The 17,128-nt window shown below is 44.6% G+C and overlaps 1 protein-coding gene and 6 non-coding genes across 14 annotated transcripts in view; 4 read left to right on the top strand and 3 right to left on the bottom strand.

Annotated features, from left to right (window-relative positions):
* Positions 1 to 17,128, top strand: part of ZNF746 (zinc finger protein 746) — a 69,282-nt gene that overhangs the window by 16,671 nt on the left and 35,483 nt on the right. For 4 of the 8 annotated variants that reach the window (XM_019655408.1, XM_019655414.1, XM_019655413.1 and 1 more), the window contains 2 exons: positions 16,052 to 16,144; positions 16,303 to 16,392. In XM_019655408.1, coding sequence (XP_019510953.1) covers positions 16,391 to 16,392 — 2 coding nt within the window. In that variant the 5' untranslated portion in view covers positions 16,052 to 16,144; positions 16,303 to 16,390. Of the gene's footprint in view, positions 1 to 8,972; positions 10,092 to 16,051; positions 16,145 to 16,302; positions 16,393 to 17,128 lie in introns of those variants that run through there. The other 4 variants (XM_019655410.1, XM_019655411.1, XM_019655407.1 and 1 more) reach the window with 2 other exon arrangements.
* TRNAC-GCA (transfer RNA cysteine (anticodon GCA)) lies at positions 317 to 388 on the top strand. Its single transcript has one exon. It is a non-coding gene; the product is annotated as a tRNA-Cys (tRNA).
* TRNAC-GCA (transfer RNA cysteine (anticodon GCA)) lies at positions 3,829 to 3,900 on the top strand. Its single transcript has one exon. It is a non-coding gene; the product is annotated as a tRNA-Cys (tRNA).
* Positions 8,224 to 8,295, top strand: TRNAC-GCA (transfer RNA cysteine (anticodon GCA)). Its single transcript has one exon. It is a non-coding gene; the product is annotated as a tRNA-Cys (tRNA).
* On the bottom strand, positions 12,455 to 12,526 carry TRNAC-GCA (transfer RNA cysteine (anticodon GCA)). The gene has a single exon. It is a non-coding gene; the product is annotated as a tRNA-Cys (tRNA).
* On the bottom strand, positions 14,386 to 14,457 carry TRNAC-GCA (transfer RNA cysteine (anticodon GCA)). The gene has a single exon. It is a non-coding gene; the product is annotated as a tRNA-Cys (tRNA).
* On the bottom strand, positions 15,419 to 15,490 carry TRNAC-GCA (transfer RNA cysteine (anticodon GCA)). The gene has a single exon. It is a non-coding gene; the product is annotated as a tRNA-Cys (tRNA).

Here is a 17,128-nt window from a genome sequence, read left to right as displayed (position 1 = left end):
GGAAGGAAGGAAGGAAGGGGGGAGGGAGGAGGGAAGGGAGGAAGGAAGGAAGGAAGGAAGGGGGGATTGGGGTTCTTAAACCTGGTGCCGCCGGCAGTTCAGGTTGTGGCCAGAGTGAAAACGTGCCTATTAGACGAGGGAGGCGTCTCTGGGGAATGAAAGGATGCACTCACTGCCAGAGAGGTGTCTCCCGTCAGTCTGTGATGGGTCGGCCAGTTTTACAGGCCTACCAGGAATGAGTAGGGTTTAACTGTGCCCTTTGGAATGCTTGGGTGACACAGGTGAAATAGGCTAAGAAGGAGCTTTTACTACGCAAGGGGGTGTAGCTCAGGGGTAGAGCATTTGACTGCAGATCAACAGGTCCCCGGTTCAAATCCGGGCGCCCCCTGATGGCAACTTGCTTTATTGCCAAATACAGACAAATGGCTTCCCTGATGCCACTTTCAATATACTTTAAATAGCAATGTCTTCAGTTGGTGTTTTTTTTTTGTGCTCTGCATCCTTTGCTCTAGGTGGCGCTCAGGAGACAGAAACCACACAGTCATTTAAACAGGGGAAGTTTAATATAAAGACTTATTGTGCTATAAAAGGAATTACAAAGGTGCAAAGAGAACTCTAAAGGTACCTCTGGGGTGAGGGACCCAAGCAAAGACAAATTTGGAAGGGGGACCCTTCCCCAAAGCCAAGGTTCAGACCTCATCCAGAAGGTGTGGTTGCAGCTTACCCACCAGGTTGTCCCAACCAGACCTGTTCACAGTTGCCAGGGAAGCAGGAAGCAACCTTCGGGGGCACAGGTGAGCCACTTGAAATGAAGCCTGGAGTGTGCCATGTCCGCACTTGGAAGGCGGGGAACCAGACTTCTGGGTAGAGGCAGGCCGAGATTGGTAGGCAAGTGCATGGAGGGAGTTGGGGTAGGGGACATGGGGGTGGTCACAGGTCTAGTTGGGGCTGCAAGGCTACAGAAGGACTTCATTCTCTGGGTGTGTGACTGGGGCAGAGTGCCACCAGGTGTCCTCACATACCTGCACCACTGAGCAACCATGCAGCAGAAGTGGGCGGGGAAGTAAAAGCATGCCCCAGGAACTGGGAAAGAAGCCCCCCTTTTCCTACAACATCCCTCCAGCGCCCTGTACTGACAACCGTTAACATTGTGCTCATTGAGAAATGCGTAAAGAATCCAGTCCGATATCCCAGAGCCGAAATGAAAGGATGAATTTGGAGCTGAGAGTCAATACACTGGTAACTGGCACACCGTGTGACTTGTTTTGGCCAACAGCGTGTTAGCAGATGTGATGCAAGCATGGGCTTGAGATCTACTTACAAGGTTGGGTTTGCCCCCTGGCGCTTCCACCATTACCATGTAAGCTGCTCTCCTGGACCCTGGGCCCCAGCATGGACACATAGTCCAACCCTCAGCCCAACTCCTTGAGAAGAGCCAAGGCCAGTTAGACCCACGGCCTCTAGCCAACCCACCCAACCAAGCCCATCCTATATCAGCTGATTCATATTCAACCTGCAAACCCATGGGCACGAGGAGAAATGTGTGTTGTGTGTCACTGGTTTGGGGGCTGGCTTGTGATGCAATGTTATTGTGACTAAGACTGACAATTGCTGAATTCATTATGTAGAAGGGGGTTCCTGCTGTCACAAAAGCCCTAAAACACATGGCATGGCTTCATGATGAAGCAGTGGGTAGCAAGGTAGCTGTCACAGTCAGCTGGGGGAATAGCGAGGACACTATCACTGAGGACCGGAAAAATGGAGGCTCATCAACCTGGAAGGCAGCAAATATACTTGCCGAATTGGGGGCAGGCTATTTCAGGGCAAAATGTTGAATGTACGAGTATGAGCTATTTTTTCCATGCTGTTTTTGATAAGGTACTACAAAAAAAGTTTTGAGTTCAGAGGAGGACTTACTGGTTTGTAATCAGAATTTAGAGACAATACGGACAGCTAAAAATTGCATAGTTAGAAAAATGAAACCGTTCTCTTCAAAACAAAGGTGAGGCCATTATTATATCCCTTTGGGGAAAAGACTAAATCCAGAGTTTTCCAGGAAGACATAGCCTCAGACCAAATCAAGCTTTAATGCATTTTATTAAGAGCACTAAAAGAATGAAGGTGGTGCCAAGTGTATCCTCTCAGATGGACAAAAGTATTCCTGGAAAGATTAGGGATGTGTTCTCACAGAAATGCGATGTTCCCAAATGCTTACAATTGAGCTGGAGGGAGAGCACATGTTAAAAAGATTGTGGTCATGGCTTTTGCCATATGGAGTAAAATACATAAGAAACCCACATATGTCTTGAGAGAGCTTTATTGACCAGGCATCAACAGCTTAGACTAAAAGAGGCTGAAACAGGGAAGTAAAAAGAAGCTCTGGGCCTCCAACACTCTACAGGAGGCAAGCAAGCTGAGAAGACTGCTCAGTCACCAAAAAAAGACATGTTTTCTAATGATCTCTTCAGAAACTGCAAAGACAGATGATGGAAAAAGAAGACTTCTGAGACGGTGGAGCCAAGTGTCACTTTCAGGTGACAGAACCAGGCCCTCACTGAAGAGCATCCCCTGCTCCTGGAATGCTTCTTGTTGTGTGCCACTGAATTTTTGAGTGTGTTTTTTTTTTTAATGTAACATTACTGTGAAAAGGCTGGTAAATTCTGAAGTTGATATCTAGAAGGAGGGTCTGGCTCTGCCAAAAGATAAAAGGGGGCATGGCAGTTTCTTTTGTGTACACAGGTTTCTATAACTATGTGCTTCCCGTTTTGTCCAACCTTTAAACGTAAATGTTGATTGCAGTAAGCCTGCTCCTGTACCATCACTGGATTTGGGGTGTGTAGAGGTAGCTAACTTGTCTTTTAAGTACATAGGTCTCTGGGTCAAGTGACGCCTCACCTGGATCTACTCGTAGATTATGGGATCTCAGGCTCTCTCTGATTGAATGAGGCTTTGGGGGGCCTTGGGATAAAGCTGAGTCTGTTTTGCATATGGGAGAGATGTAAATAATTATGACCAAGAGGGAAGACCATGGTAGTTAAACTGTTGACTCCAGTTCTTCACTTATTGCATCTGTGGCCTTTGCCAGAAGACTTTCAGGTCTTCCTGTTAGAAATGGAATACAGTGGACTATAGCTCCCTGCCCTTGGTTCAGGGCTTGGTCCTGTGACTTGCTTTGACTGATGGGATGTTAGCACATGTGATACAAGCAGAGGCTTGACTCCTGCTTGCATGGTTGGGCTTGCCTTTTTGCATGTCTACCACTGCACAGAGAAAAGTTCCCTGCTAGCTGCTACTCCTCCATCCCAACCCCAGAAAGAACAGACATGGAGCAGACCTGGGTCCAACTCACAGAGAGAACCCAAGCACAGATGGACCCGCAGTTTAAAGCAGGGCCACCAGGTCCAGCCCAGATCTGCTGACTGGCATCCATGCTGCTGACCTATGAACATGAAAATAAATGCTTACTGTTGCATGCATCTGAATCTGGGATTTGTTCTGAAGCATTGTTGTGGAAATAGTTGACTAATACAACCATGACTCTTACACCTTGTTACCCCTCCCCTCCTGCTCTGCCCACTAGGCACTCAGTGAGGGGAGAGAGAGAGACCTCTCTTTATTGGAGTAGCAAAGTGCCTATTAGACAAGAGAGGGATTTCTGGGGAGTGGAAAGGTGAACCACAGCCAGAAGAGTGGTCTCCAGTCAGTTTGTGATGGGTCTGCCAGTTTCCATAGACTGATTAGGAATGAACAGAATTTACAATACACTGCAAAATCCTTGGGTATGGCAACACAAGTGAAGTATGCTAAGGAGGAACTTCAGTCAAGCAAGGGGGTATAGCTCAGGGGTAGAGCATTTGACTGCAGATCAACAGGTCCCCGGTTCGAATCCGGGTGCCCCCTGCTGGCGACTTGCTTTATTGCCAAATACAGAGAAAAGACTTGGCCTGACCTAGCGTCCTACTTAGAATCACCCTCGTCACCACACTTCCTTGGTCTGTCCGTTTTCTCGGGTGACTTCTGTTACCTGGAACAAGTCATGGAGCTGTCATTAATAAACTGTGTATATCAGAAGTTCTTAATTAGGTGCTTTTAGAAGTGTACGTCATGGAGGAACACACGGAATCAGAGGCTACCCAGGCTGAGTATATCAGAATTATGTAGTGTCCTTACTAAAAATACAGATTACCTTCTAGAAATTCTGGCTTAGTAGGCCTGAGGAGGGGCCTGGGCACTTTGTTTTTGGGAGGCACACTCCCCTGCTAACCTGGATCCTAACACCCAGTGATTCTAAGTGGCTGGAAACACTCTGGTGGTAAACATCAATGATTTTCAAGCTTTGCCTTCAGCCCAGGACTGAGGGCAGCTGGGTGCTGGGCTGTAGCATAGACCGTGGCCAGGTGTGCAGAGGTGGAGGATGTGGGAAAGGTGAGGAAGGCAAGGACATGGTACAGTGGTGACAGATTGTAGTGGCACAGTGCTGCTCGGTGTGGTGACAGCTCATGAGTAATAACTCGACTCCTTGCGTTAAAGTTCAGAATTGAAACATGCTTATTATACAACGCGGGTTGTTTCTGAGTCAAGCATGTGACTGACGATCCAGGGGTCCCTGATTCAAATTCAGATGCTCCCTGAGTTAGGTGGGGAGAGAGGGTCGGGGGGTCAGGCTCCCTCGCACCCCTCCCCACACTCCTGCAGCCCCACGGGACCTCCCCAGACCAGCTCCTCAGTGCTGCCTCAGTCCCACCATGCCTCCCTTTTCTCTGGTGAGTGTTTCTCCTTGTGTTGTTTTCTTTTTCTCTTTCCCCCGCCACCTTTGAGCCCTCTTTCCATATTTTGAGGAGGCCTAATTGTGTGAGCCCTGGTGATGGCTCTGCTGACAGCTGCAGAAGCCAAATGACAGACAACTTTCTCCCTCTGTCCCCCTGACACTTCTGGCTGAACAGGTGGCCCCAACTCAGACTGTGCTCATAGACTGAGCTCATTGTCCAGCAGCTCCCTAACCAGTGTACCTTGCCTGAGAGCCTGGCTGGCGGGGTTGGATCGCCCCTGCTCATGAGCCTGTGTCTCCAAATTTCCTTCAGGACGACACCTCCTGAAACTTGAGGGACAAGTGGCTCCCTCTTGTTTTCATCTTAGCCTTTACTGGGAGTTTTTCCTGTTACCCAAGTAATGATGCCAGGGATGATAAAAGATGCAAAGGGTCTCCTGAGTAGTCAGGTAGAACACAGGGGTGGTTACTAGTTGCCAACTTCAACTTACATGTATATATGTTTTTATATTTGTAGTAATCCAAAAAAAATTTTTTGAGGGCCGGCTGAGTGGCTCAGTTGGTTAAGAGCTCGCTCAAAAGTTTGAGCTCTGAGCAACAGCGGTTCGAGTCAGCCCGAGCTGAGCAGCCGTGAGCTGCCAACAGGTGGCGGGATGGCTCAGCTAAAAAAAAAAAATTTTTTTTTGTAATATTGAACTCATGCATGTGTGCACACACGTGCATGCACACACACACACACACACACACAACTTTGACATCTCATTGCAATGTCGGTGATGACCTAGCCTTTCTGCTTTTCAACCAAGAATAAGTTGATTTTTGTAATAATGGAAACATCCTTGACACTGAGTTCAAAGGGATATTTCGCAGGTGCAAAAGACAAAGAACAGGAAAACACTGACCTCCTAAAGTCCCCATTCTCTCCTAAAGTCCCCATTCTCTCCTACGTCCAGCTGTGACAACAGCTATTTCTGTTATGTAAACACGGCAACCATTCCTACATATTTCTTGATGCAAGTGTCTCAGTAATAACCAATGTCGTAAACATATGGGAGCTTTTTTTTTTTTGGCTTCTCAACATGCATTTCCCCCTCCTGATAACATCCCGGTTTTCCTTGGATGCTGTCTGTTAGGACTGGAACCTGGGACCTTCTTTAACAAGGAGGTGGGCACGCCCTGACACCAGTGCCTCACGCAGATGCTCTCCTTGGCATCTGAGCCGAGGACAAGAGACACAGCGCCCAGAATGGCTGGTGCTGGGTCATGCAGCTGCAATTCCTGGACCACTCTGGCCTCTTGGTGACACTGCTGTTGTAATCTCAGGATGACCTCCGAATCTCTGAGGCTGACTCTCTGAGGTCCTGCCTTTCCCAAGCCTTGTTCTCTACTGCCTAGCAATTCTGTGAAGTGTGTGCAATCAATTCTTTTCTTAAATCAAGCAGAGTATTTTTCAGCAGTTTGCGAAAAAAAAACCCACCAACCGATCCCACTACCTTCACCCTCTTCCTTTCTGGCCATTGGAAGAGCAACGTGATGCCATCCTTGGAATGACCAGTGGAATAGGGACAGAAGATTTGTAAGAAAATTTGTGTGGCTCTGCAGAAATGCGAAGAGGCCAGAGACTTAGAATCAGGATATCTTTGTGCTACGAGACCACCAGCCTGGGTGCTGGGTCCTCTGTGCTACGTCAGGGAGAAAGCAGGTGAAATTCGGGCAGTCAATACCTGTCTGCACTGATCCATTTTGATTCTGGTTGGAATCAGTTTATTTTCAGAGAAAAGTAACTCTTGTGTAAGTGACACAGGCAATTGGAATTGTTGCTTTTTTTTTCTTTCTTCTTTTTTTTTTTTTGTCTGGAGAAAAGCAAATACGTCATTTCAGGGATAATATTTGTTTATAATATGTGTATAATTCTCTTACAAAAATAAAACTATTCTTCCTATTTTATGTTTTTTAACATAAAAAAGTCTTGATGACTTTCTCATGCCAATGGAAAAACTTTTAGGAAGCCTTTTGTAGTGGCTGCCTCATATGCTTTTGTATGGCTGCTACTACAATTTATTTAGCCAACCACACCCCTTTTGGACATCTATGCAGTTTCTAATTTGCACCCTAACTGACAACCTGCACAGGGTCTTGTTAAAGATGCATCTGTTTTCCATTTAGTTTTGCCTTTAACATGCTCATAAATTGCTGGACATGAAGTTTCTGCATATTTTCTCATTCAGTCTGAAAATCTTATTATTTTAATTGGAGTTTTAAAATTTGTATTTAAAGTAATTACTGTTGGATAGAATTCTAATTGGACTATTTCCTTTCAGCACTATAAAATCTTTTTCCATTGTCAACCGTATACCATCATTTCTGTTGCTAAGTCAGCTGTCAATTATAAATTTTAATATATTTTTTTTACAGGTTGCTTTTTAGATTTCTCTCTCTCTCTCTTTTTAAAACTAGCTAGAGATCTGTCTAAATGAGGTTAGTTAGTCAGTTCCCAATAGTTTGCTAGAAATGAGGAAAAATTACAATATACGTTGGATCCTTGGGTGGGACAATGTAGGTGAAATGGTGCTAATCAGGCAAGTCTAAATGGGATAAGGGATATGGTTCAGGGGCAGAGCATTTGACTGTATATTGAGTAGTCCCTGGCTGAAGAGTCACCTGTTGGCTTCCCTTTTGTTCTGACCACACGTTCACTTTACCCTGTGTCTGTGCTGCAGTGACCATAAATCTCCTTAATTCCCACTTTATCACTTCTCTGTGGACTGCATCCTTCCTTTTTTACTTCTTCCATCTAACATATGGAGGAATTCAGCAAATGAGGAGTAAAGGGGAAGAAGAGGGAGATAAAGGGGGTCATTCATCTCCTGCCCAGAGGGTTTAGCACAAAGAGACCTTTAAGCATAAACATGGATTCTAGCTGTGACTTGGTCATTAATGAGGTATGTTTTGTTTGGGCATGATTTTAATTACTGACATTTTTTCCCCCAGATCTATATGGGGAAGGGCACAGATTAAACCAATAGCTCCAAAACTGTCTATGAGTCAGAATCACTGGGAGCTTGTTAGAAGTGTACATTGCCGCATGTCCCCTTCCCAGAGAGTCTGGTTTAGGGGTTCTCAAGTGGGGTCCACCCCCAACCTCAAAGGCTCTGTTGAGCAGCCAATTCTGAGTCTTGACCTTCAGGTGAGTCTGAAGGATGTTCTAGTTTCATAACTTGATGATTTCAATGTTGGTGCCTTCAGCCAGGGATTGAGGGAAGGAAGGATGCCTGTCATAAGTAGAGGTGACAATCAGGTGTGCAGAGGTGGGGGTGTGGAGTGGCACAGTAGGAAGGGCATCAGTTTGCAGGGTGTACGATGGCAAAACACTAGCAAGAACATGTCTCAAGGTGATGACAGCCAAGGTGTGGCTCTGCAGGTTAAGAGTGCTTATTAGGCCCAGGTAAGCAGGTGGGGGTATAGCTCAGGGGTAGAGCATTTGACTGCAGATCAAGAGGTCCCCGGTTCAAATCCGGGTGCCCCCTACTCACCTTCAGTTTTACCCACTGAACATTTTGTTCTCCTTTCAGCTTTTCCCACCACATTGATTCAGCCTGCAAGGAAAAGAGAGAGAAGAGGCAGGTCAGATTTTTACCAGAAAGCCTCTCCTGACACCTGCAGCTCTAGATAAATCCAGTTTCTCCAAGGCTGAGTCAGTTCTCATAGGTCTTGTGGTGAAAATTAATTTTTTTATTTGTCCAGCATCTGAACCCTCTGAACCCCATTTTGGGAATTCACAATTGTCTCAGTCTTGGTGGAAGACAGGGTCCTGTCTCTGGTTGAGGGTAACTAAAATGCCAGGTAAGTCCTCCCCTTGAATTTTGGGGAAATCTCTCTCTCTCTTTCTCTCTCTAGAAGAAGGGAACGTGGATTGGTAATCTGGCCCTACTGGACCTGAAGATAATAAAAATCTACGTTGTTTAGGGGGTGCTAATCTAGGCACCCATATCATACAGTAGAAAAAGTTGAGTGAATTTTTGCCTGCGGTGCTCTAGGGGTCAAGTTGAGTTCCCATGGAATATTAGATGTGGCTTTAGGGCTGGATGGCTGATCCTAGCAGTTTAAAGAAAGCAAATAATTAGCTCAAGTTTCAGTCTATATGGCCTGGAAACCCACAACTTTCTCTGATTGTATTGTGATCATCTTTTATCTCCTGTCACAGAACACCTGAACTAGCTGGAAATACAAGTAAAGGCTGATCCTGAGAGTTGTCAGACTAGTGTCGGTGGAACCCACAGCTTTCACCAGTTTCCTTGCTGAAGATAGATCTGTGATCAACAAAGAGTGGGACTTAATGAATTGTAATGCGGACTTATGAGAGCATTTGGAAAACTCAAATTATACCAAATAACCTGCTCTACAGACTCTCCCTGGCCAGCCAACCCAGCACCCCTTCTTCTTGTCTGAAGGCTGAATGGCCCAGATTGAAGGGTTTTCTTTGCAAGAGATCAGTTGCCCCACCCCTCACTGTCTCTTGATCTAGTGACAGAAAGATCTCAGCTGACTCTGGACACCACCTGCTGGGAAGTGAAGACTCACACACCAAAATAATTTCAAACTGGCTAATTTGTATTGAGAAAAATCTAAAGAACACATGTTGATATGGATTCTTGAAGTATTTTGTGAAGTAGAAAGAGTATAATTTTAAGTATTAATAAGTTTGAATTTATTTTTATGAGTGTATCCAATAAACATTCTATTTAAAATATCATGACTAGAGCAACTGGGATAAACCTGTTTGCCCAGTTGTTGACTTGAATCAGGATTCACAGGAGGCCAATTCTAAATGCATTTACAGTAGTAGCGATCCCTTGGTATAATGTAGAAAGAATCCATAGACAGCAGGAGACAGGAAAGCTGGAGAGGATTTATCATGTGTGACTTCCATCCGATCAACAATGACTCCCTTCACCAAAGTCTTGAAAAATGCACAGGTGTGGGGAGTTTCTGCACCATTGAAAAGCATTTTAGTAGCTGTTGTCTGTAGACAGGGAACCTGCTTCCTGCTTCCTGGTTGTTCCAGCCCACACGGCTTCCATTCCAAAGGCCTCCTCATGGTCCCACATGACATCTCCCACTTTAGCATCATGTCTATCTTCCAACCAGCAGGAAAAGGGAAGAGGAAAGACAGCCTCTCTCTTTAAGAGCATCCATCACTCTCGCCTACATCTCATTGACCAGACTACCTCACTTAACTCCGAGGGAGGCTGGGAAATGTAGTTTTTCTTCCATGAAGACATGCACCCAACTAACAGCCAAAAAGAGGATAGAACAGATTGGGGTAAGAGGGAGAATACTCAATCCCTGGCTTCACCATGCCTCTTTAGAGCTGCTGTGGGTGGAATCTGTGAACATTGTCAGAGCAAAGACGGAAACTTCATGAAGTGCTAGCAGTGGAAGGGTCATTAACGTGATGTTGACACTAACTGAGGATGAAAACAGGAGGAGACAAGGAAAATATGATTGTTGTCCTGATTCTTCCACTAAGATTGGGGAGTCCCAGATATGAGTGTACACATCAAGGAGGATGAGGAGAGTGTGGTTTAAAGAGATGGAGGCGATTTTAAAGGAGAAGTGTTGAGGAATAGTTGAGGACCTGGAACCTAGAACGCGCAAAGTGGGGAATAAAGAATGGGAACAGGGAGAAGGCGCCCTCTCTAGTTGGGAGGCTGAAGGGAGAGGGACATCTTCAGGGGAACATTGGGCATCAGGTGTGCAAGGAAGTGTAAAAAAGGGGATTTAGGGAAAAGGTGAAGGGGAAGGAACTGTCCCCCAGTGAATGGGGGTTCTACAGAGTGGCTGCAGGGCTGGTAGGACTGGGTTGCGGGACCTGAGGTAGAATGAGAAGGCAAGATGGAACCTGCCACTAGAGAGATTATTTTCAATATCAGGAGTGTTGTGGTCACTCGTGGGTTGTGAAAGAATTCTCAAGGCACAAAGGAATAGAAGTTAGAAAATTTATTTAAGAAGAGAAGCACCAGCAGAGGAGTTGCCAGGGGCAGAGTCTGGGGTAGACAGCTGTGCCGAGTTTCTGTTTAGCTGGAGTTTTCTAGTTTTCTGTGGGGTGCTTGTCAGCTTGCAGGGGTTTGCTGTTACAGTTGGCTTCTCCAGGGAACTGTTCTGTTCCCACAGCTAGCAGGGGGATTTGGAGCCCAGCGCTTAATTTTTAAGCTCGTTTCTGTTAACTCACAAGCTCATTCCTGTTAACTCTTCACCTATCTCATCAAGGAGGTGTCATGGGGGAGGTGGGGCAGGGATAGGAAAGGGGCAAGCCACCAAGTTCTAAACCAAAGCTCCAAGTATTTATGAAACTGGAATGACAAAAGGCACCTCTTTGAGAAAAAAAATACTAATTAAAAAAATTCAAATCTCTTGTTAACAAAAGGAATTGGCTATAATGAAAGAGAAACTGAAGCACATACCTGAAGATGAAAGAAGTTTTGTTTTTTTGGGCACTTATGTTGTGTGCTGATAAGAGAACTCAGAGGATACAGAATATTTACAACCCAAGGAGTTAGACAAAGAGCTATTTGCCAGCTTATCAAGTTAGACAGTCTCCAGGAAGACTCGACTTGCCCGTGCTCTCTGTCTTAAATGGCTATTTCTCTGTTGTGCTTTCCTGTCATTCAATATTAAAACAAAAAATTAAGACTTCCTTGCTGTCAGAGAGTTTTATTATGAGAATCTGTTTTTAGCCCATCTAAAGTATAAACTATTGTTAATTCTATAAACCTGAAGGATCAGGCAATATATTTCAGGTAGTTGTGAGAGAGAGGTCATAAGAGATGATTAGTATAAAGGATGATAAAACTACCTGTGTTTCTGAATTACATGCTATCCCTCTGAAACCGCAATGAAGTCTGAGATTATCTACCAAATGCTCAGCTGTTGGGTCTCCACACCACAGAAAGTCATTACATTCTTCAGTTTTGAGATGGTTGATAAAATTTACTGGTTGCTTCTGCAGAAGTTTGCTTTTAAAGCTTGAATAAGACATGACATTGTCTTCAATAGTTACACAGCCTAAAATTATACTTTAACAGGTTGATATTTCATCCTCTGTAAACTCTCTCAGCCCCATGAGGGCTCTCTCTCCCTGAGCCACAGAACCTGGTGGTTTGGCTTAGAAACAGAAGACCAATTCTAGCCCATCCCAAGGAGAATGCCTGGACTGAGAAGGAGAAAATTAAGAAAACTAAGACACGCTGAAATAGCAACTGTTCCTGGGAGATGTACTTAAGGGCAAGTGACCAATGATGCACACAGAGGATGAATCAGAGGAGATGGTGGGCAGACAGAGAGGGGGTGAGGCACCCTGGGCCTGAGAAGGCTTCTTAGAAGCTCTACTAAAGCTGGTTCTCAACTTAGCTGGAGACCAGGAGCCCTGGGGAGCTTTTACCGTACCTGGGCTGCACCGAAGACATTCTGATTTAATTGGTCTGGAGTCGGGCCTGGGAAATGGTACTGTTATGAACTCTTCCGGCGATTCTAATTTATATTTGGAATTAAGAACCACTGACCACCATATTAAAGCTTCACCATTTGCTGGTTCCAGAAAAAAAGAAAAATCTTTACATTGATGTCAATAAGGAAGAAAAAATGGAAATGCAGTACCATTGTAAAAGGCCAAAATTAGGAATAAACAGGGGGCACCCAGATTTGAACTGGGGACCTCTTGATCTGCAGTCAAATGCTCTACCCCTGAGCTATACCCCCTGCTGCCATGATGTGGCTTAATTAATACTTTTCATCTGTACAGCCACACCCAGACGACCTGTGAACCTATGAGTTGCCACTTGAGGATGCACCTCTTTTGGGAGCTTCCAGGCTTGCTTCAGTGAAAACTCATCAACCTGCTGTACAGCAGGAGACAGGGTCCCTCCTCAGAAGACCTGCATTCTGTGTCCTCTTGGCCTACAGCCCTAGGGTGTGGGCAGCAGCCTGGAGAAGCATCAGCACTGGCTATTAGAATGGCCTTCAGTGTCGAGTACCCAGTGTCAACATGGGCCCATCATGTTGAGTACCTATAAAACAGAAACCACGTGATCGAGGTGTCTCGCCAAACCCACTTAATGAGGGCCTGACCCTCATGGGCCAACATATGGTTCAGGGCACTTTCTACTATACTATAATCTAGGACAGGAGATGACCCTGCCAATTTTCCACTTCTTCAGTTAATATAGATGGAGAATGATGAGAATAACCCATTCCAAGAAATAGTCAGCCGTAGGTGGCTTAGTAGATTTAGGAATCCTCAAGAGAATTAATGGACCTATGCTAACATAATTTTTTTATATATCATGCTGAATTTGATTTACTAATACTTTTGTTTATGGTTTAAAAAATCTATGTTAATAAGTGAGATTGGACTGTTATTTTTCTCATTCTGTCTTTGTTATTTTTTATATCAAGTTTAACTAGCCTCATAAAATGAGTTGGGGAAGGTACTGCTTGTTTTAGTTTTTATTCTCCAGAGTTGTTCATGTAAGATATAATAAAAACAATAATTTACATTATTTATTTATTTATTTAAAGATTTTTATTGGTGAATTGGGAGAAGGGGAACAGACAAGTTGCTGTCCTTTTGTTCTTCAGTCTAGTTGTGGAGGACGTTGCTTCACTGGCCCAAGCTGGCACCATCATTGCGCTCTNACAGACTGAAATGAGCCAAAATATATGAGCTTAACATAGATTCAGAGTTTTTATTACATAAACTGGGCTTTGTGGGAACAGCCCTTTGGAGACTAGAAAGAAGCTCAAGCAGTATAAGAAGCCCCATGAACTCCTTTCCTGGCTGGGGATCAATCAGCTCATACCTAATCATAGCACCTCTGCCACAGGGAACAGAGGGACGGGCGTCCTCCTATACACTGGGTCTCATGTCCACTGGGAAGAATAGCTCACTGCCTTTAGCAGACACTCCCAAGCAGGCAGCTCAACAATATAAGGACTCACACAGCCGCTCTGTTCATTTACCTGAGGGTGGATTTGCCGCTGATTGTAACAACTGACATTGAGTACTAGGTATTGTTTGTTGTAAGTGCTTTAAATTCTCACAGAAAAAAACCCCTCTGAGGTGGGACTATTATTATCCCCCATTTAATAGATGCAAAAACTGAGGCACATGCGAGATTGAGCAACTTATCCAAGGTGACACTCTCTCACTCACCCTAGCGGGCATCTGGGAGGCTCTGACATGTAGAAGCAAAACCAGACATTCCTGGGAACTTCTGAGGTGCTCCCCTTGCTTCTAGAGGTGTGCCAGGAACAACTCGTCTTCATAACTGCTGCCTAGCTGCCATTTAGTGAGGCAAGGAATGTTACTGGCCCATATTCTCCTACATCCTCAGCCTCCTTCAAGTCTTCACCTCCAAGTTGTACTCGTCCTTGTTAACATAGCCTCCTAGCATCAAAGCCCGCACCCCCCAAACTTGAGCCTGCCAGGGAGGAACTTGGGGTTTCAGAAATGCAACTCAGTACTCAGTGGCCAGCCTGAGACCAAGCCCCATTTATCCTTGACTGGGAACGTGTGACGGAAGGTGGGCAAAAAGACTACTCAAAATTGCACATAAATGAGGGGGCACCCAGATTTGAACTGGGGACCTGTTGATCTGCAGTCAAATGCTCTACCCCTGAGCTACACCCCCTCAGGTACTAATGTAACCTAATTGATACCTTTCATGTGTGTGGTAACACTCAGCTCTGCAAAATTGTTATAGCCTCTTCCTGGACTGACGTTTTAGGAGCTGCCAGACCTGTCTCAGAGTAAGACACCTTCCCTCAGCTCTGCGTATTCCCAGGACTCAGTCCCTGGACAGTGTCATCAGAGAGGGAAAAAGGAGAGACTCTGCCTGAAGGACCCCCAAGCCACTTCCCACTGACATCTTGGTTTAGCCCAAGAGCTGGCCAACCATATCCAAAGCTACCCACCTACTTAGGTTCCCAGCCCTTCACCTTTCTTCCTTCAGTGAAGACAGAAATGGATTCTAATTCAGACAATGTCAGAGAGCTCCAGTAGTTGGGGTTTGTAGGGACAACACTGCAGAATCCCTGTCTCCCTTGGTAGAGGAGCTAAGCCAGCCTTTGGGCCTGTGAGGTGGAAGCAAGTGTGTGTGTGAGCTCTGGGTGGAGGAACCACTTCCCCAGAGGGCAATGTCAACCCTACATGGAGAGCCTGGCTGCTATGATTTGTCTCAGTAGGCCTGCCCACCATGCCATGCTGCCAAACTGTTTGGGTAGGAAGGTGAGGGTGACAATATAGGGTTACCACTTACGGTCTGTTCCTGGGAAGTCTGCTGTATCTGCAACTCTCTGGCCTGCCCTGGAAAAGCCAGCGGAATTCTGCATGAGAGTCCCTGCCTTCTCTTTGAGGACTCAATAGAGTTGATGAAGTGAGATATGTACAGAAGGAAGGAGAAGCCAGATGCTAAGAGGAGGAGGGACACCTGGACTGTGAGTGCAGGAAGACAGGGGAGCAGCAACCCACCCACAGTGCAGTTGTGCAAGGGACGCCCTCTGGATTCTGATTTCAGGAAGGATCGTAAGTGGCCATGGATAAAAGGAAAGGGGAATATGAGTGACAGCTATGAATAGGAAAACTGATAGGGTAGGGGGCACCCAGATTTGAACTGGGGACCTGTTGATCTGCAGTCAAATGCTCTACCCCTGAGCTACACCCCCTTACCTGTTAGGTACATCTAATTAACTACCTTTTCACCTGGGTTGCCAACACCCACATCTATGCACTGAAATGTCTACTAATTCTTAGAAAGTTTCTGGAGATGCAAAAAAATTGCCTTACAGCAAAATTGGTTAGTACTTTTTGGCCCCAGAAACCTTTGCTCACAATCTTTGAGTCTCCTCTTTGCTTGGTATTACTTGAAAGGCACCTGTTTCATATGTGGGATCCAAATTGGGGCCCTCTGACGTCCCAAGCCAGCTCTTAACCAACGTGCCACTTGGCTGGCCCACATTGTTTATTTTTTAAATGTTTGCTATAACACATGTAGAAACTATCTGTGCTTGGAGGGTTGTTTTTTTTTTAATGGCAACATTTTTCATATGGATTCAATTTCTTCAGTAGTTACAGGATAATTCATGATTTTGATTTCTTTTTGTGTCCGTTTGGTAAAACTAAACCAGAAGATGAGGACGAATAATGTAAAGTAAGATTTGTTAGAGAGAAGTTACAAACAATACATCAGGATGTCTGCAATTCCCCCAATTTTTTTTTATCCCAAGGAAACATGTTCTTGGCCTGGACACAGTTGGACACACCCTACCAAGTATTCCAGAAGAGACATTCTTTTTCTATAGCACATCATATATTTACAGGTAGGTTTAGAGGAACCACATAACAATGGGAGCGGTTTGGGGAAGGAAATGACGGTGCTGGAAGACAGGAGAGTGTGGAGCTTTGACATTAATTGCGTAGGAAGTTGGCACACTAACACCAGTATCAGCTAAAATCTTGTATTTTCCCATTGAACCAGCTGAGTCCTGCTAAACCAAGCAGAGTGGAGTAGTGAGGAGGAAGAGAGAACCAGGACCATCTGGCAGACAAAGGATTATTCTCTATTCATGTAAGTTGTATTTTTCTAGAAATTTTTCCATGCCATCTCAATATTATATTTACTTGGCATAAAGTCACTCATAATATTATCTTATGATCTTTTCAACATCTTTGGAAATTGTAATAATGTATCGTTTTAAATTCCTTATATGGTTATTAGTGTTTTCTCTTTTTACTTTGTCAATCTAGTCTGAGTTATCATTTTCATTATTAGTTTCTAAGAACAACTTTTGCTTCATTGACTCTCGCTTGTATATTTGTTTTCTATTTCATCAATTTAGGCTTTCATTAATGAATCTTTATTATTTTCTTATTCTTTCTTTGGGTTTACTTTACTGTCCCTTTAATGCCTTTTAGGAATAGATGCTTAATTAATTGTCACCTTTTCTTTTCACAATCCTGTAGATGCATTAAGGCTATAACTTGCCCTCTAAGTACAGCTATAGTTGCAACTGACAAGTTTCAATATCTAGCATTTTCATCATCATTTAGGTAAAACTAGTTTCTAATTCCTAATTTAATTTCAATTTATTCTTTGATCCATGAGTTATTTATACCTTTTAGACCCAGAAAGCACTCTAAAAGCATTTCATCTTGGTTTCTTCACACTGTCTGTATGGCATACCCTTCCCCCACACTGCCTGGACACTCATCTTCTAGACCCAGCTGAGTCACCATCTCTGCAGATCCATCACCAAGTCTGCCCCAAGAGGTAGCCCAGCTCAACTCTAAGCTCTTTTTTTTTT

Source organism: Hipposideros armiger, unplaced genomic scaffold (assembly GCF_001890085.2).
Source record: "Hipposideros armiger isolate ML-2016 unplaced genomic scaffold, ASM189008v1 scaffold_239, whole genome shotgun sequence".
NCBI lineage: Eukaryota > Metazoa > Chordata > Mammalia > Chiroptera > Hipposideridae > Hipposideros > Hipposideros armiger.
This window is presented reverse-complemented; position numbering and strand designations above follow the sequence as displayed.